Source organism: Moschus berezovskii, chromosome X (genome assembly GCF_049115385.1).
Source record: "Moschus berezovskii isolate FMDL1 chromosome X, NW_MosBer_1.0, whole genome shotgun sequence".
Classification (NCBI taxonomy): domain Eukaryota; kingdom Metazoa; phylum Chordata; class Mammalia; order Artiodactyla; family Moschidae; genus Moschus; species Moschus berezovskii.
This window is the reverse complement of record NC_142488.1, coordinates 944,597-968,280: the sequence shown is the minus strand read 5'-3', so window position 1 is coordinate 968,280 and position 23,684 is coordinate 944,597. Positions and strand designations below refer to the sequence as shown.

General features: G+C 58.4%; 1 protein-coding gene across 1 annotated transcript; it reads right to left on the bottom strand.

Moving 5' to 3' along the window:
- Positions 1-12,083: 12,083 nt before the first annotated feature.
- LOC148773191 (A-kinase anchor protein 17A-like) lies at positions 12,084-23,151 on the bottom strand. The gene is made up of 5 exons (XM_088833742.1): positions 23,020-23,151; positions 19,536-20,313; positions 18,844-18,992; positions 15,828-16,068; positions 12,084-14,124 (listed from the first exon to the last, which is right to left on the bottom strand). Exons 2-5 carry the CDS (start codon positions 20,295-20,297, stop codon positions 13,147-13,149), a joined length of 2,130 nt encoding a protein of 709 aa, XP_088689868.1. The 5' UTR covers positions 20,298-20,313; positions 23,020-23,151; the 3' UTR covers positions 12,084-13,146.
- Positions 23,152-23,684: the final 533 nt, after the last annotated feature.

Genomic DNA, 23,684 nt, shown 5'->3' with positions numbered 1-23,684 from the left:
GATTCAGCCTCATACACGGGGGTGACCAATGCATCCCCCTGTATCAGGGTGATCAGTTATTTCCAGCAGCAGCATTTCAACCGCCAGGGACCGTGGTGAGCCATGCTGTTGCGGGAGGAAGCCCAGAACCCGCCCTGAGCTGGTGTCCTGCCGTGGGCCGCCCCAGCCCCACTGGGGGGGTACACTCTCTCTTTCCCAGCCATCTCTAATGCTCAGCTCCACAGACTCAGGGCCCACATGGGCGCTTCAGCTTCCACCCCCCACCACAGGGACTCCCCTGCCCTTTTCCGCCCTGATCCCCGGCAAGCACACCTTGGTGTCCGCTGACCACGCCGTACCTCACGCCCTGTTTCTGGGGACGCCCTGCTGGATTAGGGGCTGGGGGAAAGCTCCAACTATGAACCAACGCTCTGCCTCGGAGAGGTCCTCTTTGCTTCGTGGCTGGGCAGGCGAGGGTTCCAATAAAGCCTTTCTCAGCCAGATCCCCTGAGGCTTCGGAATCAATCCTGGGTCTTCACTTAAGGCGATTAGTTTAGTGATGAGATGGAGGATTGAAGAGGATCAGCAAGACCTGATACTGAACCGTGAAATTCAAGGTCGGAGCTTGGATTCTCTCTTCCGGGAGCAGAAAGTGTTAACGAACCAGGGTTTCCTGGCCTCCTTAATCAATGGAAACTGATCAGGGACGACAGAGGATGAGATGCCTGGATGGCGTCACCGACTCGATGGACATGAGTTTGAGCAAGCTCTGGGAGTTGGTGATGGACAGGGAGGCCTGGTGTGCTGCAGTCCATGGGGTCGCAGAGAGTCAGACACGAGTGAGCGGCTGAACTGACTGAACAGATCAGAGGCCAGACAAGAAATTCTGCAAAGAGCTGACTCACTGGAAAAGACTCTGATGCTGGGAAAGATTGAGGGCGGGAGGAGAAGGGGACGACAGAGAGTGAGATGGCTGGATGGCGTCACCGACTCGACGGAAGTGAGTTTGAGCAAGCTCTGGGAGTTGGTGATGGACAGGGAGGCCTGGCGTGCTGCCGTCCCTGGGGTCGCAGAGAGTCGGACAGGACTGAGCGGCTGAACTGCAACTAAGGAAGGATGGGGGTCGGATCCGTGGACTCAGAGCCTCTGACTACTTGACCATCAGCACATCTCATTCTCCAGTCTCTGGCCTCAGGACCCACGACGGGACCTGAAGGAACAGGATGTTTATCTGCCCGAATCCTCACTCTTGACGGCAAGTGCGAGTTGCCTGGGGGAGGGGCCGTTCAGAGCCCTGCCCCTGGGCCAGCTGCAGTTTCAGTTCAGTCGCTCAGTTGTGTCCGACTCTCTGTGACCCCACGAACCGCAGCACGCCAGGCCTCCCTGTCCATCACCAACTCCCGCAGTCCACCCAAACCCATGTCCATCGAGTCGGTGATGCCATCCAGCCATCTCATCCTCTGTCGTCCCCTTCTCCTCCTGCCCCCAATCCCTCCAAGCATCAGAGTCTTTTGCAATGAGTCAACTCTTCGCATCAGGTGGCCAAAGTTTTGGAGTTTCAGCTTTAGCATCAGTCCTTCCAATGAACACCCAGGACTGATCTCCTTTAGGATGGACTGGTTGGATCTGTTTGCTCTCCAAGGGAGTCTCAAGAGTCTTCTCCAGCACCACAGTTTAAAAGTATCAATTCTTCAGCACTCAGCTTTCTTTATAGTCCAACTCTCACATCCATACATGACCACGGGAAAAGCCATAGCCTTGACTAGACGGACCTTTGTTGGCAAAGTCATGTCATGCTTTTTAATATACTATCAAGGTTGGTCATAACTTTCCTTCCAAGGAGTAAGCATGTTTTAATTTCATGGCTGCAATCAGCATCCGCAGTGATTTTGGAGCACAAAAAAATAAAGTCTGACACTGTTTCCCCATCTATTTCCCATGAAGTGATGGGACCAGATGCCATGATCTTAGTTTTCTGAATGTTGAGCTTTAAGCCAAACTTTTCACTCTCCTCTTTCACTTTGATCAAGGGGCTTTTGAGTTCCTCTTCACTTTCTGCCATAAGGGTAGTGTCATCTGCATATCTGAGGTTATTGATATTTCTCCCGGCAATCTTGATTCCAGCTTGTGCTTCTTCCAGCCCAGAGTTTCTCATCATGTACTCTGCATATAAGTTAAATAAGCCGGGTGACAATATACAACCTTGACGTACTCCTTTTCCTATTTGGAACCAGTCTGTTGTCCCATGTACAGTTCTGACTGTTGCTTCCTGACCTGCATACAGGTTTCTCAAGAGGCAGGTCAGGTGGTCTGGGATTCCCATCTCTTTCAGAATTTTCCACAGTTTATTGTGATACACACAGTCAAAGGCTTTGGCATAGTCAATGAAGCAGAAATAGATGTTTTTCTGGAACTCTCTTGCTTTCCCCATGATCCAGTGGATGTTGGCAATTTGACCTCTGGTGCCTCTGCCTTTTCTAAAACCTGCTTGAACATCTGGAAGTTCATGGTTCACATATTGCTGAAGCCTGGCTTGGAGAATTTTGAGCATGACTTTACTAGCGTGTGAGATGAGTGCAATTGTGCGGTAGTTTGAGCATTCTTTGGCATTGCTTTTCTTTGGGATTGGAATGAAGACTGACCTTTTCCAGTCCTGTGGCCACTGCTGAGTTTTCCAAATTTGCTGGCATATTGAGTGCAGCACTTTCACAGCATCATCTTTCAGGATTTGAAATAGCTCAACTGGAATTCCATCACCTCCACTAGCTTTGTTCATAGTGATGCTTTCTAAGGCCCACTTGACTTCACATTCCAGGATGTCTGACTCTAGGTGAGTGATAACACCATCGTGATTATCTTTGTCGTGAAGATCTTTTTTGTACAGTTCTTCTGTGTATTCTTGCCACCTCTTCTTAATATCTTCTGCTTCTGTTAGGTCCACACCATTTCTGTTCTTTATCGAGCCCATCTTTGCATGAAATGTTCCCTTGGTATCTCTAATTTTCTTGAAGAGATCTCTTGTTTTTCCCATTCTGTTGTTTTCCTCTATTTCTTTGCACTGATCACTGAGGAAGGCTTTCTTATCTCTCCTTGCTATTCTTTGGAACTCTGCATTCAAATGGGCCAGCTTGGAGCCCCTGAATCAGGAAATCAGGTTTTTGGCTTTTAAAACACTCCAAGTCTGATGTGTAAAATGAAAGATTCAACACGAGCTAGTCATTGGGTGGTTTGGTCAATAAAGAGTCCACCTGTCAGTGTAGGAGACCCAAGTTCTATCCCTGGGTCTGGAAGATCTCCTGGAGGAGGGCATGGCAAACCACTACAGTATTCTTGCCTGGAGAATCCCATGGACAGAGGACTCAGGCAGGTGACAGTCCATGGGGTCACAAAGAATCAGACATGACTTAGTGACTAAACCACCAGTCATTCCATGAGAAATGGTTGCATCAACTCCAAAATACAGGTTTAAAAAAAACAACTTTTTTTAAGGCACTTCACGGGCAGTGCAGTTTCCACTACAGGGGACACAGGCCCAATCCCTGATCGGGAAACTAAGACCCCATGGACTGCGGGTGGTGAAAACATAGGAAAAAAAAGAAAACAAAAAACATTTAACATCTCCGAAACTGGGATGTTGCTCTGCGTTGAAGACTGTTACCCTAAAATTCTTGGAACCTTGGGTCTCTGCAGGTGTGGTAAAGGCAAGGGTCTGAGATGAGGTTCGTCCTGGGTGGGGGTGGCCCTAAACCCAGGGACAGGGTCCTCATAAGACACAGAAGAAGGGAGACACGGACGCAGAGGAGAAGCCACGTGGAGACGGGAGGGAGGCGGCCACCAGCCCAGGGACGGACGCCCGGAGCCCCCAGAAGCTGCAAGACGTGGGGAGGACCCTCCCCTGGAGCCTCTGCAGGGAGCTCAGCCCTGGGACCCCTTGACCTCAGACGTCTGGTCTCCTTTTCGTGCGAGTGCCCTCCGTTCACGGGTTAACTTTGAGGAAACTCCACATTCCTACTTCCTACCACAGGGGCCCTGCCGGGAATCAACGTACGGATTTTTAAGTAATATTTATTTATTTGGCTGCACTGGGTCTGGGTTGTGGCCTGTGGAATCTTCGATCTTAGGGGGAGCATGAGTGTTTCTTAGTTTCCCCAGTGGCTCCGCTAGTAAAAAAAAAAAAATCTGCCTGCAGTGTTGGAGACATAGGAGACGCACTTCGATCCCTGGGTGGGGAAGATCCCGTGGAGGAGGAAATGCCACTCCAGTAGGTGTGTTAGTCATTCGGTTGTGTCCGGCTCTTTGCGACCCCATGGATGTAGCCCAACAGGCTCCTCTGTCCATGACTCTCCAGGGAAGAACACTGGAGTGGGTTGCCATTTCCTTCTCCAGAGGATCTTGCCGACCCAGGGATCGAACCTGGGTCTCCTGCACTGCAGGTGTATCCTTTATCAGTGAACTAGCAGGGAAGGGCCCCTGTCCTGCTTAAAGTGAAACTCAAAGTCGCTCAGTCACCCCCGACTCTCTGAACCCAGGTCTCCTGCATGGCAGGCAGATTGTTTACCATCTGAGCTATAGGGGAAAATCCCCATGGACAGAGGAGCCTGCAGGGCTACAGTCCATGGGGTCACGAAAAGAGGCAGACACAACTGGGCAGAAGCACGCACGATGAGTATTTATTTAAGCCCCCAGTTCATGGCCATTTGTCACACACACCCCAACAAACCCCTACGGATTTCTTACTGAAGGACGGAACAGACAGAACAGGCTCCATCTTGAAAGCAGGACTCCATCTCTGGTCGGACTGTGGACTTTGAGCTCTGTGCTCTGTATCTACGGAAACGGCAAACCAACTGGAAAACCAGACCCCCCAGATGGAAGAGCTCCAGGATTCGTACCTAGACTCTCGGTCTTCTAAAAGAATACCCTAATTATCTGTGTCTCCAAATGGAATCATACATTCTATCCTGCTTATTGGGGTATGACCACAGGCCTATTGATAACTGTCCACTGTTAACCACCTAGGCTGAAGGGATAGGAATCACGGGTTAATTTTGATCGCATCTTTCTTTTCCTTCATTCAGACTAGTTTCAGGTAATTTGGGGAGGTGGGTTTGGGCACGTACGCTTAGGGTATGTAAGGTTTTCACAAACACTGGTCGGGGTCCTTGGCTAAGAGGAGACTCTGCCTTGGGCCAGCCAGTGTAATCAACTGCACTCCACTATCTGCATCGTCCTTCTGAGTGTGTTTCCCAGAACGCGTGGCTACATTACAAGGAACTGGAGGGTTACAGACCGCTGGGGGACTAGGGGGTGGCAGGGTCGTCTCTCAGAGGGGCACCCACAACTCTTGCGTTTTGCAGCTGGGCCTGAGGGTAAGGAGGTACCGAGCGGGCGTGAGGAAGATGGTATCGTCTGAGCCTGGGATGGGGGGGGGTGGATGGGGGAACCTGGGGGGCGGGGGGGTGGGGGCCATGCCATCCTTGTCTTTGCCCCTTGGCCCAAGAGAGTGGGGCTGCCCAGTGTCTGGGGATTACAAGAAGACTGTTGAGAGCCCCTTGGACTGCAAGGAGATCCAACCAGTCCATCCTAAAGGAGATCAGTCCTGGGTGTTCATTGGAAGGACTGACGCTGAAGCTGATACCCCAATACTTTGGCCCCCTGATGTGAACAGCTGACTCACTGGAAAAGACCCTGATGCTGGGAATGATTGAAGGCAGAAGGAGAAGGGGACAACAGAGGAGGAGATGGTTGGATAACATCACCCACTCCATGGACATGAGTTTGAGTAAACTCTGGAGTTGGTGACGGTCAGGGAGGCCTGGTGTGCTGCAGCCCATGGGATCACAAGAGTCAGACACGACTGAACAACTGAACTGGACTGAAACCTTGACAAAGTCCAAAGCACCCAGGGAAATCCTTGTAACCGAGCAGGACGCTAAGGCACCTTTGCAGGGAGAGACCCCCTCCCCCGCGCCCTCCGATTCACTTCCTCCCTAAAGTTCAGGTCTAAGCGTTTCTGATGCACACTTCCGGAATTGTTTTGCAGATGCTGAAAGCACCACCTGGTGGCTGAAATTAACCACCCGAGGAGCACGGAGCCCTCAGACCGACTGGCGCCTGAGGACTGGCGCTGTGAACCGTCCACCCCCGCGACCCTGGGCTGTGACCTTTTCTGTGATTCCGAGAGCCCTGCACCAGCTGATCACAGACGTTCAGACGGCCCCTCCGGCACCTCGTGGCCTTTTGAAGAAATTTGACTGAAACCCTTCGGGGGGAGTTTGCCCTTTTGGAGCACCCGCCCCCCCCTCCCCCACCTGTCCAGCACCTGCTGTAATGCAGCTGCCCTCTCCTTCACCACCAGCCACGGTCAGGAGGTTGGCTTTAACTCTGGGCAGGTGAGTGGACCTGAGCTTTGCCCAGTCATTAGACCAAGGGATCCTCCAGAGCCCAGGGAAAGCAGAAATCAAAAAGTAGAAGCCAAAACACCGTCTTCTTAGGTTTTCATTCAAGGAAAATGCTCAATATTGCATTAAAATGTTGCGAGTCCCTGGGACAGCAAGACCAAACCAGTCCATCAACCCTGAATATTCACTGGAAGGATTGATGCTGAAGCTGCAGCACCAATATTCTGGCCACCTTATGCGAAGAACTGACTCACTGGAAAAGTCCCTGACGCTGGGAGGGATTGGGGGTGGGAGGAGAAGGGGACGACAGAGGATGAGATGGTTGGATGGCATCACCGACTCAGTGGACGTGAGTTTGAGCAAGCTCCGGGGGTTGGTGATGGACGGGGAGGCCTGGCGTGCTGCGGTCCGCGGGGTTGCAGAGTCGGACACGACTGAACGACGGAACAACAAAAATGCACAGAACGTAAAACTGTTTTAAGTGAACTCGCAAGACCTCAGGCCTTTCACAGTGCTGTGGAGACATCACGCCGATCCCATCACATTCCCAACCCCACCAAGGAGACCCTGTCCCCATGGAAAGGCCCTACTCACCCTCCTCCTCCCATCCTCGGCACCACGAACCCTCTTCCTGTCTCTGTGGACTTGCCTGTTGTGGACATTTCCTATCAATGGAGTCAAACACCGCGTCTCCTCTGCCTCTCTCACTGAACATCTCGTTCGGGGTTCACGTTGTAGCCCTTGTCAGAGCTTCTCTCCTTTTCCTGGCTGTGGAGTATTCCACTGTGTGCATGGACCCCGTGCTGTTTATCCATTTGTCCACCTACCCACTTATCCACCCAGCCATCTCTCCATCAACCCAGCCATCCATCAATTTATCCACTCACCCACCCACCTATCCCATCCACCCAGCCATCCATCCACCCAGCCATCCATCCATCAACCTAACCATCCATCCATTTATGCACTCACCCACCCATCTGTCCATCCACTTATCTGTCCGTCCACCCACCTAATTATCCATCCATCCACCCACTTACCCATCCATCCATCCATCCACCCACTTATCTGTCCACCCACTAATCTGTTCATCCACCCACCTACTTATCCATCCATCCACCCACTTACCCATCCATCCACCCAACCTAGCCATCCATCCATCCATCCACTGACCCACCCACCCATCCATCCACTTATCCATCCGGCCACCCACCTGTCCATCCACCCACCCATTTACCCATCCATCCACATAACCTAGCCATCCATCCACCCACTTATCCGTCCACCCACTGATCTGTCCATCCAAGCACCTACTTATCTATCCATCCACCCACCCACTTCCCCATCCATCCACATAACCCACCCTCCCACCCACGCACCTGGGTCACCTCCATGTTCATGGCCGTTGTGAACAGCGCCGTTATGAAAATTACCGTGGAAAGTCTTTCTCGGACACCTCTTTCGGGTGTATGTGTACGGGTGGGACACGTAGGTCCCGTCAGTGTCTATGTTTGACTTTTTAAGCGTTAGTCGCTTAGTCGTGTCCGGCTCTGTGAGACCCCATGGACTGTAGTTGTCTGTCCATGGAATTCTCCAGACGACAGTACGGGACTGGGTGGCCATTTCCTTCTCCACGTTTGACTTTTTTTAAGAAACTGCAAAACTGTTTCCCACAGCAGCTGCCCTACTTTACCTTCCCACCAGCAGCGCCAAAGAAGCCAATTTTTCCACATCTGTGTCGGCACTTTTCCCCTGGTATTATCATCAGCAGTGACAGTGGTTAAGTACAATTGCTAGCCTCATGTTTTCTAAGGGAGAAACATTTTTCATTTTTTTTTAGTCTGGAGACTGCGCGATGGGGTGATTTAGCTCGCTGACCTGAAGCAAGAGGGGACGTGGTTGGATGTTCTTAGACATTGCGTGGTGTCGGCTACCTGAGGCTCCTGTGGTGTTTCAGAGCAGGTTAGGGGGCCCTAGAAATAAGAGAACACTCCTCAGGATCCCGGAGGCTGCACATCCAAGATCCTGGCAGGGGCATATTCAGCGTCCGGTGAAAGCTCCTCCTGGTTGTCAGAGGGTGTTTTCTCGCTGTGTCCCCCCGTGATGGGAGGGATGAGGGAGCTCCCTGGGGAGTCTTTTATGAAGACGTGCCAAGGGCTCCACCCGCATAACCTGTCACCTCCCGAACACGCCCCTGCCCCCCGACACCATCACCCTGGGTGGGGTTCCAAGCACCCACCGTCGGTACCAAAGTTCTCCGATATTAAAGTCCCACAGCTGCATCTCCTGCATCTGTGGTTCCGTATCCCCGGATTCAACCAAGCTTAGCTGGTAAACACCGTTCTCAGTCAACGCTGGTGGAATCTGTGGACGTCGGACCGCATATAGAGGTCCGACTGCAAGAAGGCAAAGTGGTTCTCTGCCTGCGTGCTCAGTCGTGTCTGACTCTGTAACCTCACGGGCTATAGCCCGCCAGGCTCCTCTGTTCATGGGATTCTCCAGGCAAGAACACTGGAGTGGGTTGCTATTTCCTCCTCCAGGGACTCTTCCTGACCCAGGAATAGAAGCTGAATCTCCTGGGGCTACTGCAATGCAGGCAGACTCTTTACCGCTGAGTCACCGGGGAAGTTACTGGTTGTCTGAGGCGGCTGTACAGAATAGCTCAGCAAAGAAGAGACGTGAAAGGCAAGGGGGAAAGGGAAAGATAGATCCAACTGAATACAGAGTTCCAGAGAAGAGCAAGGAGAGAAAAGAAAGCCTTCTTAAGTGAACAATGCAAAGAAATACAGGAAAACAACACAGTAAGAAAGACTAGACATTTCTTCAGCAAAACTGGTGCTATCAAGGGAAACTTTCATGCAAGGATGAGCATGAAAAAGCACAAGAGATGAAGGAGAATGGGAAGAATACACAGAAGAACTGTATAAAAAAGATCTTCACGACCAAGGTAACCACGGTGGCGTCATCACTCACCTAGAACCGGACAGCAAGGAATGCGAAGTCAAGCGGGCCTTCGCAAGCATCACTACAAACAAAGCTACTGGAGGCGATGGAATTCCAGCTGAGCTATCTCAAATCCTAACAGATGATGCTGTCAAAGTGCTGCACTCAATATGCCAGCACATCTGGAAACCTCAGCAGTGGCCACAGGACTGGAAAAGGTCGGTTTTCATTCCAATCCCAAAGAAGGACAATGCTAAAGAATGCTCAAATTACCACACAATCTTACTCACTGGACATGCTAGCAACAATTATGCGGAAAATCCTTCAAACCAGGCTTCAGCAGTAACTGAACTGAGAACTTCCATATGGTCAAGCCGGTTTTAGATAAGGCAGAGGAACCAGAGATCAAACTGCCAAAACTCGCTGGATTACAGAAAAAGCAAGGGAATCCCAGAAAAACATTTACCTCCACTTCACTGACTATGCTAAAGCCTGTAACTGTGTGGATCATAATGAACCGTGCAAAACTGTTCAAAAGATGGGAATACCAGACCATCTGACCTGCCTCTTGAGAAATCTGTATGCAGGTCAGGAAGCAACAGTTAGAACTGGACATGGAACAAGACTGGTTCCAAATAGGAAAAGGAGTCCGTCAAGGCTATATATTGTCACCCTGCTTATTTAACTTATATGCAGAGTTCACTTCAGTTCAGTTGCTCAGTCGTGTCCGACTCTCCGCAACCCCATGAATCACAGAACGCCAGGCCTCCCTGTCCATCACCAACTCCCAGAGTTAACTCAAACTCACGTCCATTGAGTCGGCGATGCCATCCAGCCATCTCATTCTCTGTCGTCCCCATCTCCTCCCTTCCCCAACCTTTCCTAGCATCAGTCTTTTCCAGTGAGTCAACTCGTCGCATGAGGTGGCCAAAGTATTGCAGTTTCAGCTTTAGCATCAGTCCTTCCGATGAACACCCAGGATTGATCTCCTTTAGAATGGACTGGTTGGATCTGCTTGCAGTCCAAGGGACTCTCAAGAGTCTTCTCCAACACCACAGTTCAAAAGCATCGATTCTTCGGCAATCAGCTTTCTTCACAGTCCAACTCTCACATCCATACATGACCATGGGAAAAACCATTGCCTTGACTAGACGGACCTTTGTTGGCAAAGTAATGTCTCTGCTTTTTAATATGCAGAGTACATCATGAGAAACGCTGGGCTGGAGGAAGCACAAACTGGAATCCAGATTGCCGGGAAAAATACCAACCACGTCAGATATATATATGCTGCTGCTAAGTCGCTTCAGTCGTGTCCGACTCTGTGCGACCCCAAAGACGACAGCCCACGAGGCTCCCCCGTCCCTGGGATTCTCCAGGCAAGGACACTGTGGGTTGCCATTTCCTTCTCCAATGCATCAAAGTGAAAAGTGAAAGTGAAGTCGCTTTTTTTTTTGTTTTGAAAATGAAGCCACTCTCAATAGCAGAAAGTGTAGAGGAACTAAGGAGTCTCTTGAGGGTGAAAGACGGGAGTGAAAAAACTGGCATGAAACTCAACATTCAGAAAACTAAGATCATGACATCCGGTCCCATCACTTCATGCCAAATAGATGGGGAAACAGTGGAAGCAGTAACAGATTTTATTTTCTGAGCTCCCAAATCACACCGGACAGTGACTGCAGCCAGAAATTAAAAGATGTTTGCTCCTTGGAAGAAAAGCTCTGACAGACCTAGATAGCATCTTAAAAAGCAGAGACATCACTTTGCCAATAAAAGACCCATATAGTCAAAGCTGTGGATTCTCCAGTAGTCATCTACGGGTGTGAAAGCTGGACCATAAACAAAGTTGAGCGCCAAAGAACTGGTGCTTTCAAACTGTGGTGTTGGGAGAAGACTCTTGAGAGTCCCCGGGACTTCGAGGAGATCCAACCAGTCCATCCTAAAGGAAATCAGTCCTGAATACTCATTGGAAGGACTGATGCTGAAGCTGAAGCTCCACTACTTGGGCAACCTGATTCGAAGAGCCAACTCACTGGAAAAGAGCCTGATGCTGGGATAGACTGAAGGCAGGAGCAGAAAGGGACGGCAGAGGAGGAGATGGTTGGATGGCATCACAGATCAATGGATGTGTTTGAGCAAAACCTGGGGGACAGTGAGCGTGCAGAAGTCCAAGGGGTGGCACAGAGATGGACACGAATTAGTGACTCACACAAACGCGCTCAGAACCAGGGTCTCTGCAGGGGCGCCAACACCTACCTTCTCCCTCAAGGTTAGAAAAGAACCACTTTCTTTCCATCACTTTTCCAAAACAGCACTGTAACTTAAAAAAAAAATTGCTCCTGTGAACTAGCTAGAGGGGTAGCTCAGACAGTAAAGAATCTCTCAGCCGATGCAGGAGACCAGGGTTCAATCCCTGGGTCGGGAAGATCCCCTGAAGGAGGAAATGGCAACCCACTCCAGTATTCTTGCCTGGAGAATCCCCCGGAGAGAGGAGCCTGATGGGCTACAGTCCACAGGGTCGCAAAGAATTGGACACGACTGAGCGACTAACACTTTCACTTGTAAACAAATCAAATGCCTCTCAGGACCCATGTCTCCTGTAGGGAGTTACATTAGGACAGTAACAGCACGTGAAATGAACATTTACAAATGACCAAGTGATTTCAAACATGCTAGATTATGCTCAGCTAGTGACATAGCCTAAAGAACTTGAAAACAAAACGAAAACCCCACATAAGTATGGGAAACGTGAGTTCATAGGAAAAAAAAATTTTATTTTACCATAAAAATGCAAACTGGAATAAACACCATCTCTCCTAAGGTGGACGTTACAGCTATTTTTAAGGATTTCCGAGCTTCCCTTGGAGAAGCCGACAATTATAAAATTTAACAAGTTTGCAGCCTTAAATCTGAAACGTTCCAAGTAAAAATAATTTAGCAAAACGGCTTCTTAAAAAAACCACACAGGCTAACCTTGACTAGAAACCAAAGCTAATTTTAAACCAACCTACTTTTTTGTTTGTTTTATGCTGAATGATTTGAGTTTGTAAAAAGTGAATGTTTGGGACCCCTGTGTACCACTTGAAGCTTTTTCTTTCGCATGTTGGATGACTTGAATTCGCAGAAAGTGAATGTTTGGGACCCTTCTGTATCCCGTCTGCACCAGCCCACGCCGGTAAAGTTTCCGTGTTTCAGAGCCGCAGCTTCCTCTCCGGTGACTTAAATGCCTTAATAGCCACTTGCCTTTGGCATCCCACCCGAACTTGATTCCTGATAGGTTAACCCTACAGAAAAGGGAGGTAAAACGAAACAAACAGAAAAAACTAAAAACAACAAACCAAAACCCTCCAGCGAGAGGCTTCCTGTTCTCAATGCCCGGTGGGGCCGTGGCTGCCAGACTGGAAGCCGGTACGTCCCCGTCACTGCGGCCTGGCTCCGCTCCCTGTGAGGTCAGGACACGGCGTCTCCTTGCGGGTGGCCCGATGCCAGCGGGTGGCCACTGGTCTGGGTGTGCCCGGCGGGGTCTCCGATGCTCAAGGCTTGCAGCCCCCTGCGCTTCTCCTGATCCAGGAAGGACCGGCGACATTAAAGCGACAGCATCAACAGTTTGATGGGAAACCGAAGCTCATGATCACGAGCCCCACGCAGTAGGGCCGCAGCCTGGAGGATAGTCTGGACGCAAAGCCTGGAGCCGTGCGCTCCTCGCCGGGACGCTCCCTGGAGGCATGGGAAAGCCTGGGGCCCTGCGCTCCCCGCCGGGACGCTCCCCCGGGAAGCGTGGCACGGCCGGTCTCCGGGAAGGTGGCCCCGGGGCGCGCGGCCTGCATTACCTATTCCAGGCGCTGCGGTGGCGGCCGGCAGAGCCCGAGCGCGGCCTGTCGTCACCCCGCCGGTGGCGGCTGCGCTTCCGGCTGGAGCTGGCCCTGCGGTCCCGCTCGCGGCCACGGCTCTGGCTCTTCTCCCGCCGGCCGCGCCGCTCCCGGCTGCGGCTGCGGGACTTGCGGGAGCGGCCGCGCTCCTCGGGGCTGGCACTGCGGCCCTGGCGCGAGCGCTTGCGGTGCGCCCGGCGCTCCCTGTGCGGCCTGCCGTCCTCGCGGCTGTCCGCCCGCCGCCGCGGCACGCTGCGCTCCCGCTTGTGCCCGTGCTCGCCGTCACCGCTGTCGTCCCGGCCCACTCCGCCCCCGGCCCGGCCGCCGCCCCCGCTGGGCTCCCGGTTACACTTGTCTTGCTCGGAGCGCGCGTCCTTCCGGGGCACGCTGGGCTCGCAGGCGGCGGGCGCGGCCTTGGGCTGCTGGGTGTTGTCCGGGATGCAGGCCAGCACGGCGGGGCACCTCTTCTCCGAGTGGCCGTCGTCCGGGCCTCGAGGGTCCTGCCCGTCCTTGCCTGGGGCCGCCTCCTCCTGGGCTGCGGTGGGGGCTGTGGCGGCGGCGGCGGCGGCGGCGGGGGCGACGCTCCCGTTCAGGTTCTGGGGGGCGGCAGGCCGCGGCGCGGGCTCCCGGTCCCGGGGCACAGCGCCGGCCGAGGCCGACACGGTGTGCAGGATGTCCAGCACCGGCCGCAGCAGGTCGGCGGGGGAGGCGGCGCCCGGCTCGGCAGCGGCGGCGCGCGGCTCGTCAGCCTTCTTGCTGAGCAGCAAGCTGAGCAGGCGTGCGCGCAGCTCGCGCTCCCGGCGCTGCAGGCCCAGCGCGCGCTCCTTCTCCTCCTCCACGCGCCGCAGCTCGGCCTCCTGCAGCCGCCGCCGCTCTTCCAGCTGCTGCAGCCGTAGGCTCTCCTCCTTGTGCTCCTGCTCGTGCAGCTTGGCGGCCTGCGGGACAGAGGGGGGCGGCGGCGCCTGAGCCGGGCTCTCAGCACAGGCGGGCACTCCGAGGACAGCCCGGCTGGAGCACGGCCCACCGGGTCCAACCACACCAGGATGCGACCAGCAGCCAGGGATAAGCCCGGCAAAGCTCCTGGGCACAGCCCTGGGGAGGGGCGCCTATCCGGGACCGGGCCCCTCCGGGTGGCACGCTCAGAGGCCATGATCGTCAGCCAGGATGCCTAGCAAAGATCCTGGGCACAACCCTGGGGGCGGGGGGGAGCGGCGCCTCTCAAGGCAGCCCAGGCCCCTCCAAATGGTACGCTAGCAGACCACGATCGTCAGCCAGGAGCAAGCCCGGCAAAGCTCCCCGACACAGCCCTCATGAAGTGAGCCCCTCTCGGGCGGACCAGGCCTCTCCGGCTGGCACGCTCGGAGGCCACAATCGTCAGCCGGCAGCAAGCCCAGCAAACCTCCTCGGCATAGCCCTGGGTGGGGGGTTGGCGCCTCGAGGGCAGCCCGGACCCTCCGCTGCGTGCTCCCTGCCTCGTGGGTCCCAGATTACTGTGTGGACAGTTGACCTCCCGCGCGGGTGTGGGAGGCGCGGACGCCCGGCCTGCTCGGGGTCTTCAGTGTTCACCACGCAGCAAGAACACGCGGCCACAGCTCTCGGCGCGCACGCTGCTCTCCTCCCCGCAGACTGGCCACAACCACAAGCAGATGGCAGGTGAAGGTCGCCCTGCGCCTGCCTGACCTGTGGCGCGCGGCCTGCTGGGGCTCCACGCGCGCCACCCGCACAGGGCGGCAGCGACCCTCCAGCTTCAAGGCAGTGGGGGCGGGAGCACAGCCAGGCTCCGAGGACTGCCATGGGGACCGCAGCTCGTCTGGGGCCCGCCCTGTCCTTCCGGGCGATCAGGGACGCCTGGCTTGACGGACACCGGCGCGGTCGGTGCGGCGGGAGCGTGAGGAGAGTCGTGGGGCCAGGCGGGGGCCTTCCATCCCTGAGGGAGCCCGGCCACCAGGCTGCGGGGCCAGGGACGAGGACCCACAGCGCTTCCATTTCTTCAGGGTACAGCCCGGGCCTGGGCCAACACGGTTCGCTGCAACTGCAGTGCCCCACGAAGAACATCCCCAGGCTGGAGCCGGGGGCCAGCGAGGAGCGGCATGTCCGTGAAGGCCGGGCCTCCCTCTGGGCCGGGCGTCCCAAGGGCCGATCCTCCCTGAACATCCAGGCATCCCCGAGGGCAGGGCACCCCTATAGGCTGGCAGGCCGTGTGGGCGCGGTCTCCCCGAGAGTAGGGCATCCCAAGGGCCGATCCTCCCTATGTACCAGGCATCCCTGAACGTGGGCCACCCCGCCATGGGTGTTGCCCATGTAAGTGGGGCATCCCTAGTGGCTGGCAGTCCCCATGCGCGGGGCATCCTTATAGGCTGGCAGTCCCTGTGGGCGGAGCCTCCCAGAGGACAGGGCATCCCTATAGGAGAGTAAGCCCCATGGGCAGGTAGGTCATCCCTATAGACTGGCTGTACCTGTGGGCGGGGCGTCCCTATAGGCTGGCAGCCCCTGTGGGCGGGATGTCCCTATAAGCTGGCAGTCGGGTGGGCGGGGCACCCCTGTGTGCAGCCTCCCGAGGGCGGGGCGTCCCTACAGACTGGCAGTCGCCGTGGGCGGAGCTTCCCGAGGGCGGGGTGTACCCCCAGGCGGGCGGTACCTTGGCACGGCTCAGCAGCTCGGCCACCAGCCGGATGGACTGCAGGTTGCGCTGCGCCAGCAGCAGCTTGCGCTCCTCCAGCCGGATCCTCTCCTGCAGCTTGCGCTGCTCCTCCGCCTGCAGCTTCTCCAGCTTCTTCTGGCTGCGCCGCAGCTCGCGGTCCCGCTGCTTCTGCTCGCGCCTCCGCAGCTTCTCCTCGCGCTTCCGCTCGCGCTCCTGCTCCTCCAGCTCCTTCTGCTTCCTGCGCGGGCGGGCAGGAAACGACGGCTCTGTGAGGGCCGCGGGGCCCGGGCTGGCGGTCGCGGCACTTGGCTCCTTAGCGTTCTGTCCACACAGACATCTCAGCGGCGGCCGAGGGCCCCAGGAGCGAGGGGCGCACAGGGCGAGGCTTTCCCCATGTTTCCAGGGAGAGCCTGGCTAAACTCGACCCCAGCCCGGACACCTGAACAAACAAGGCGGACGCGTGGGCAGCGGAGTTTTTCTCCAGATCCAGCTGCGCCTGCAGGGACCATAGCAGACAAACCAGGACGGGCGCAGCAGCGCAGGGAGGAGGCCCTCCGCCACGGGCACCACGCGGTCACAGCCCGAGCGCTGGACAGGCCCTGCTCCCACCGCACGAGAGACCCCTGCCCTGGGCTTTCCCACCCCGAGCCCCCAGCCCCGGAGCTGGAGGGGAGCAGGGATGCACCCGGTGGCAGGAAGGTTCTAGAAGCATCCACCTACGGGAAGCCCCCAAGAGAGCACACTGCACGACCTTTCATGGGGACTTGAAGAAAAGGCACACGCTCGGTGACACAAAGTCCACCTGGCTTGCTCTGGGGAGGCGTGTGTGCCCCAACGGAGGGGTCCCCACAGCACACACCCCTGGAGAAAAACCCCGTGAGGTCACCACGCAGATACTACCTGGGGACAGTCGCAGTTCCATAAACACCCACACGTCACCGGCCAGCTCAGACCCAACAGCACCCTTTCCTCACCCAGAAACGAGGACCCCAGCACGACTGGGAGGGATCCAGACCTCCAGGGGCGTGAAGGCCAATAAGTGTGTCCTCACGGAACACTTGCACCCCTTAGACTTAACCTTCAGGTCAGGGGCAGGGCAGGCACAGCAGAGAGGCAAGGCCACCCCGGACAGCACATGGCACGGGGACACCAAGGCCACGAAGGACACTCTGCAGAAGAGCTAGCATCACTCCCAGGGCACCAGATCAGCAGAGAAACAGCACTGGACAAGGAGGCCAGGGGACCCAAGCTCCAGTCACGGAGAAGGCTGGGGCACTCAGGGAGGCGAGGCAGCTCGTGAGGACACTGGCGTCCAGCAGGCCACACAATGGAAGGTCTCCCGCAGCAGGAATCAGTGAGGAGCTGCCACTCAGACTGCTAGTCAGAGGCCCCGAGTGCCCAGAGCCCTCACCTGTCCAGCTAAGGGCCCATGACCAGGAACAGGACTGCTGCAGGCCTCGCTGAACCTCATTAGCAGCCAAGGACCAACTCACTCATCCCTGACGAAGGACAGACACCCGGGCTCCCGGGCCGGCCCGCAGGCTAACAGTGAGGCCAACTGGGCTTGGACACACAGCCCTGCACACCCGAGGGCCTCCCGGGCGCCCACGGGCCCACGTTTCATGCCAGGCCAGCCCTGCCCAGCCTCCTCAGCCGTACCGCCCCACCAGCTGTGAGCTGCTGTCCCCACCAGGACACCCACTGCCGCCTGAACCCAAAGGCCACCCTCAGGGCAGTCTTCCCCTCATTAATGTGAAGGTGGAGGAAAGTGCCTGTCCCGCGACGCTAGAAAGGCCGTGGGGTAACCTCTGTGACCCCCAGCTCAGGGACTGCGGACAAGGTCGCCTGCAGGGGAGACGACGGGGCCTGCCTGGGACCAGGACCCGGGGTCTGCATGCCGCCGGTGCTCCCTGGTCATGCCTGCAGCGGGCACGCCGACCCCGGAGCCTCGTCCAGTGTGAGATCCAAACTGCTCCCCCCTTGCGGCCGCCACCTGAGGCCCGCCACGCAGCCAGGACACCTCGCCCTCCCCAGGCGTCTGTCCTCTCTGCAGCCACGGCTGGCACTCCGGGGCTCCTGACCCCTGACCACACCCTTGCCGGCTGCCTGCCGCCCTGGAAGTGGGTTCCGGGGCAGACAGGAGAAGCGCTGACCCCAGAGACAGGCCTGAATCTGCGTTAGCGACCATCGGAACCAAACGGGAACCACACAGAAGCCCCAAGGACGGAGCGACGCGCGTGTCAGGTCAGCCCAGACACACACAGACAGGCTGGTGAGGAATGAACCCCGGATCACACGCGCCTGAGACTCAACACACTGCAGATCACCCAAGAGAAACCGTGCCTATCACACACACAAACAAGTGCGGGGAAGAAACGCCCAAGAACAAGAGTCACGATGGAGCACCAAGAACTGCTGCTCCTTTTCCAAAATCCAGCTCATCACACTGCTCAGCTTGTCTGCACAGTTCACAACGGGCTATGCTCAGTCCCTTCAGTGCTGTCCACTCTCTGCGGCACCAGGGACTGCAGCCCACCAGCCTCCCCTGTCCATGGGAGTCTCCAGGCTAGCATACTGGAGTGGGCTGCCTTTCCCTTCTCCAGGGGATCTTCCCGACCAGGGCTCGAGCCCACATTCTCTTACGTCTGCTGCACTGGCAGCCAAGCGGCTTCTTTACCACTAGCGCCTGAAGGTAAGAGCGGGAAACAAAGGTCGTGACCCAAGACGCCTGACTCTCAGTCCCCTTACAGGGCTCCTAAACGTCTCTCGTGGGGAAAAGCTGACAATACCCTCACTTCCCTACTTCACTTTATGAAAGCTTCAGCCTGAACGCAAAAAACCTGTGAGATGCACAAAAACTGCACGCCCGGGAGGCTCAGCGGGAGGGCCGGGTGGGAAGCGGGTGGTGCCCTGGGGGTGGGCCGCTGGCCGCGCACTCCCGGGGAACCGCGCGCGCGCACGGAGGCCCGCGCAGCCGGTAGGGAGCTCTCCCAGGGAGCCCGGCAGCACGCACCTCTCCTCTGCCCTCTGCCGCTCCTCCGCCTCCTTCTCCCGCCGCTTCTGCTCCTCGCGCTGCTGCTCCAGCTCCTGAAGCTTCTGTCTCTCGAGCTGCCGCTTCTTGATGGAGGCGTCGCTCAGGTGTTTGGTAGAATCGAAAGAGACCTTCGGAGGCGGGACAGGGCGGGGTTAGGAGGAGCTCGGGCAGGCACACAGCCCCGCGCCGCCCCGCAAAGGCCCTTGACCGGAGGGGACCTCAGGGCTGGGGGGCGGGGCTCGAAATGAGCGCTCGGGACCCCACCCCTTCCAGGACCCCACCCCTTCCAGGACGGCGTCTTCCGCCGGAAACACGAGCGCGCCTGGAGGCCAGCCCTGCGCGCCCCGGTGTCCGCGAGAGCGTGGTCCCTTCGCCCTCGTGCGGCGGGGCGCCCCCCACTCCCCGTGGCCAGCTGCCTTCACCGCCCGACGCCCGGGCCCGGCTCCCGGCCCCCGGCTCCTCCGGCAGCCTGGCGTGGGAAGGCAGCTCGAGGCAGAGTCCCGGCGGTGACGGACAGCGCCGTCTCCCTTCAAGCGGGGCCGGGAGAGCGTTGCACCTCTCCGCACGTCTGCTGAGCCGCGGGCTCTGCGCCCGCAGCGTGGGGTTCCCGGGCGCCCCACCCCGGGTCCGAGGCCCTGCGGGGCGCCGCCCGCCGCCCCCCAGCCGCGCACCTTGATGTTGCAGGCCACGGCCTTGCCGTCTTCGCCCTTGAACATGAGCTTCATGCCCCGCAGCGCGCTCATGGCCTGGATGAAGCCGGCGTACTCGCGGTACTGCACGTAGGCCTCGAAGTTGAGGTGGCCGCCGAAGCTGAACGTGTGGAAGTTGCGGCCCGTCATCTCCTCGCGGTAGGGGTCCAGCATGGGGATGTCCACGTTGCGGATCTCGCCGAAGCGCTCGAACACGCGCACCAGCACCTCCTCGCTCGGCTTCTCGGAGCCCGACTCCTTCAGCGAGAACCACTTGCAGGGCAGCCCCTCCAGGTGGATGGTGTCGGGCCGCTCGCCCGGCAGCGTCTCGTTCATGTCCTTGGCGTCGCGGAAGAAGGAGTCCCAGTCGTGGCGCGTGGGGAAGTCGACCTTGAACTCGGCGGCGCGCACCTTGAGGATGTCGGAGAAGCCGCTCAGCTTGATGGTCTTGCCGTCCAAGCAGGCCAGGAAGGACTTGACGAGGCTCTTGTTCTCCACCTCGCCCTCGAAGCGGATGAAGTCCATGGTGCTCTTGGAGATGCGCAGCGTGGAGAACTGGTGGTGCTGCACCATGCCCTTCAGCCGCTCCATCACCTCCCAGTTGGAGATGGACTTGCCCGGCTGCTTCAGCTGGGGCAGCGCCACGCTGATGGTCATCTTCGTGATGGGCTTCAGGTACAGGCCGTACGGCGGGCACAGCTCCACCGCCTCAGACGTGTCGTGCACGATGGTGGCCGCGGCCATAGCCGGGACCTTGGGCCTGAAACACAAGAGGCGCACGCCGCCTTTTCACGGCCCGCTGGGTGTCCCGCCCCCAGGCTGGCCAGCACGCGGGCCCAGGGTAAGGAAGCCCGTCTGCCCTCTGCGAGCCTGACACACTGGTCGCTGTGTCAGGGAAGGCCCCTCAGGGTTAGTCGCTCAGTCGTGTCAGACTCTCTGTGACCCCCTGGACTGTAACTTGTCCGGCTCCTCTGTCCGTGAAATTCTCCAGGCAAGAATACTGGAGTGGGTTGCCAGCTTCTCCAGGATGGGGTCTTCCCCACGCCGGGACTGAACCTGGGTGTCCTGCATTGCAGGCAGATGCTTTACTGTCCAAACCACTAGGGAAGCCCCAGGCCCTGACATGTGGGCCCTTTTAATCAGATTACACAAATGCAGGGGGGAAAAAAACTGGGTTCACAAAACTTTTAGCAACACTTGCCTGCCCCAAGCCTCCATGGGCACTGAGCTGCCCCCAATACCCAGAGGCAGCTCCACCAGGGCTGGGGTGGCGGGAGCACAGATGGGCGGGGTCCCTACTCTCAGGGTGTGGGGGACAAGCCACCTCCATGCAGGCTGGAGACGCCTCCCTGGGGAACAGACTACCCACAGAAGCAGCTGGGAAGGTCTGTGCAGGAGGAAGCCCGCAGCAACAGGAAGGAACTTTCAGGCTGAGAGAACGGCTGAGCACCGCTGACTTCAGTATCTCCACCGCGGGCAGAAGCACCTTCTCTGTGCTCAGATAAAACCGTCACAGCCGTGGGGCCTCTCAGAAGCTGTGGACGGGGAGCTGACTGCACTCTCCTCCCCCTCAACCAGCTTCTCCCTACCGGTCAGACAGGTGCCTACTTCCGCAAAGCAGGGCCAGACCTGACCCAGTGACACCAAACAGTAAGGGAGGTGGCCTTGGGCTGTGCGCCCGCCCACCAGATGGCTCTGAGAGCTTCCGACCAGGGTTCAATCCCTGCGTAGGGAAGATCCCCTGGAGGAGGGCATGGCAACCCACTCCAGTATTCTTGCCTGGAGAATTCCATGGACAGAAGAGCCTGGTGGGCTACAGTCCATGGGGTCACAAAGAGACATGACTGAGCATCTAAGCATACACACACCCCCAGCCCTGGGAAAAAGCCGCAGGGATTGGGGTGGAGGAGTCGCCGCTGGAGGGAAGAGCCACCTGCCCGAGTATGGGGCACTAGTGAGGGGGCTCAGCCTGGGCTGGGAGTGGAGAGAGCCCCCCTCCACCCGCAAAAAACCTCAAAGACCTCAGACAGAGCTTGAGTCAGAGACTCCGGAAGCCCACTGCCTACTAGGAACCTTGGGGATTCCCATCTGCCCTGGTCACCCGGTTGCCCCTGCACCCTGGGGATGACCCCCAGCCCCTTCATTGCACCCCAACACGCCCCAGACAGCCCCTACACGACCCCCATCGCCTCCACCTCTCCAAATGCTCACCCCACCGCCCCAACTCCCGCCTTCTCCCTCCCCAGCCGCACCCTGTGGCCCCGGTAACTCCCTCCAACCTCCAGTAACCCCTACCTTCACCCCACCTCCCGCCGCCTCCCGCCCGGGTACAGCCTGCTTACCTGCGACCTTGGTGGACCCCGATTCGCCTGCACAAGCCCTGTCCACCCCGTCCCCCACAGCTCCCTGGGGCAGTCAACTCCTCTGCTCAATCGCCTTTGTCCCTTCACCCAAGCCCTGCCCAGGAGACACTCGGCTCTCACCACCCCCCGGGAAATCCCCGCAGCCCCCGGCTGTCCGTCACCCCCAAGCCCCTCAAAGGTTCTCGACCCCCGAAGCCCGCGCGCCCCCAAGTGCGCAGATGCACGAGACCCCCGCAGCCCCCGGTTCTTCGTCATCCCCAGGCCCCCCGCCCCCAAGTCCGCGGATGCACGAGACCCCCGGAGCCCTCTGCACTCCGTCGCCCCCAGGCCCCTCGAAGGCTCTCGGTCCCCGAAGCCCGCGCGCCCAAGTCCGCAGACCCCCGCCCCCAAGTCCGCAGATGCACGAGACCCCCGGAGCCCGCGGCCCCTCGAAGGCTCTCGGTCCCCGAAGCCCCCGCCCCCAAGTCCGCGGATGCACGAGACCCCCGCAGCCCCCGGCCCCTCGAAAGCTCTCGGTCCCCGAAGCTCGCGCGCCCCCAAGTCCGCAGGCCCCCCGCTCCCAAGTCCACAGATGCACGAGACCCCCGGAGCCCCCGGCCCCTCGAAGGCTCTCGGTCCCCGAAGCCCCCGCCCCCGAGTCCGCAGATGCACGAGACCCCCGGAGCCCCCGGCCCCTCGAAGGCTCTCGGTCCCCGAAGCCCCCGCCCCCAAGTCCGCAGATGCACGAGACCCCCGGAGCCCCCGGCCCCTCGAAGGCTCTCGGTCCCCGAAGCCCCCGCCCCCGAGTCCGCGGATGCACGAGACCCCCGCAGCCCCCGGCCCCTCGAAGGCTCTCGGTCCCCGAAGCCCCCGCCCCCGAGTCCGCGGATGCAAGAGACCCCCGCAGCCCCCGGCCCCGCGAAGGCTCTCGGTCCCCGAAGCCCCCGCCCCCGAGTCCGCAGGCCCACGAGACCCCCTGCTCCGGTGGCCCCGGGAGCCCCCGGCCCTCCGTCGCCCCCAGGCCCCTGGGAGGCTCTCGACCCCCGAAGCCCGCGCGCCCACGAGACCCGCGGCCCGGCCGCCCTCCCCGGGCTCCCCCCGCGGCCGGGGCCCCGTCCACGTACCAGGCCGCCGCCGCCCCGGCCCCAGCGCTCCCGCGGGCCCCCGACGACGCCGGCAGGCCCGGCCTCCCCGCCCGGCGCCGTCCGCTGCCGCCTCTGCCGCCGCCGCCGCCCGCCCCTGTGACGCATTTCCGCTTCCGCCGCCCGGGCCCGCGGAAGCCGGCCGCGCGGCGGGCCCGGGTTTCTCCTCCCGGCCGTGGCCCCGCCCCCCGGAGGCGGGACTTCCGGCGCGGCGGTGGGTGGGGCCGGCCGGCCCGGGCTGCGCGGTGCGCGTGCGCGAGCTCGCCGCGCCCTTCCCCCAACCCCGCTACCTGTTTGCAGGTCCAGGCGGAGGCCTCACCTGGGGCCCCGGGGTGAAGGCACCAGACTCAGGACTCAGGCCGGCCGTGTGGGGTACACTGCTGTTACAGTTATGCGTCGCACATTAGATGTAATATCACTTCATTGTGAATTATGACAAGTGCATATTTATTCATTACTGATGTTATTCCTTATAAGTATGGATCGCTTGCATGACATTGTTATATTATGCTATAATGCAGCATACGTAGAACGTAACGGGGCTTCCCTGGTGGCTCCATTGATAAAGACTCCGCCTGCAATGCAGGAGACCTCGGTTGCATTCCTGGGTGGGAAAGATGCCCTGGAGAAGGGATAGGCTACCCACT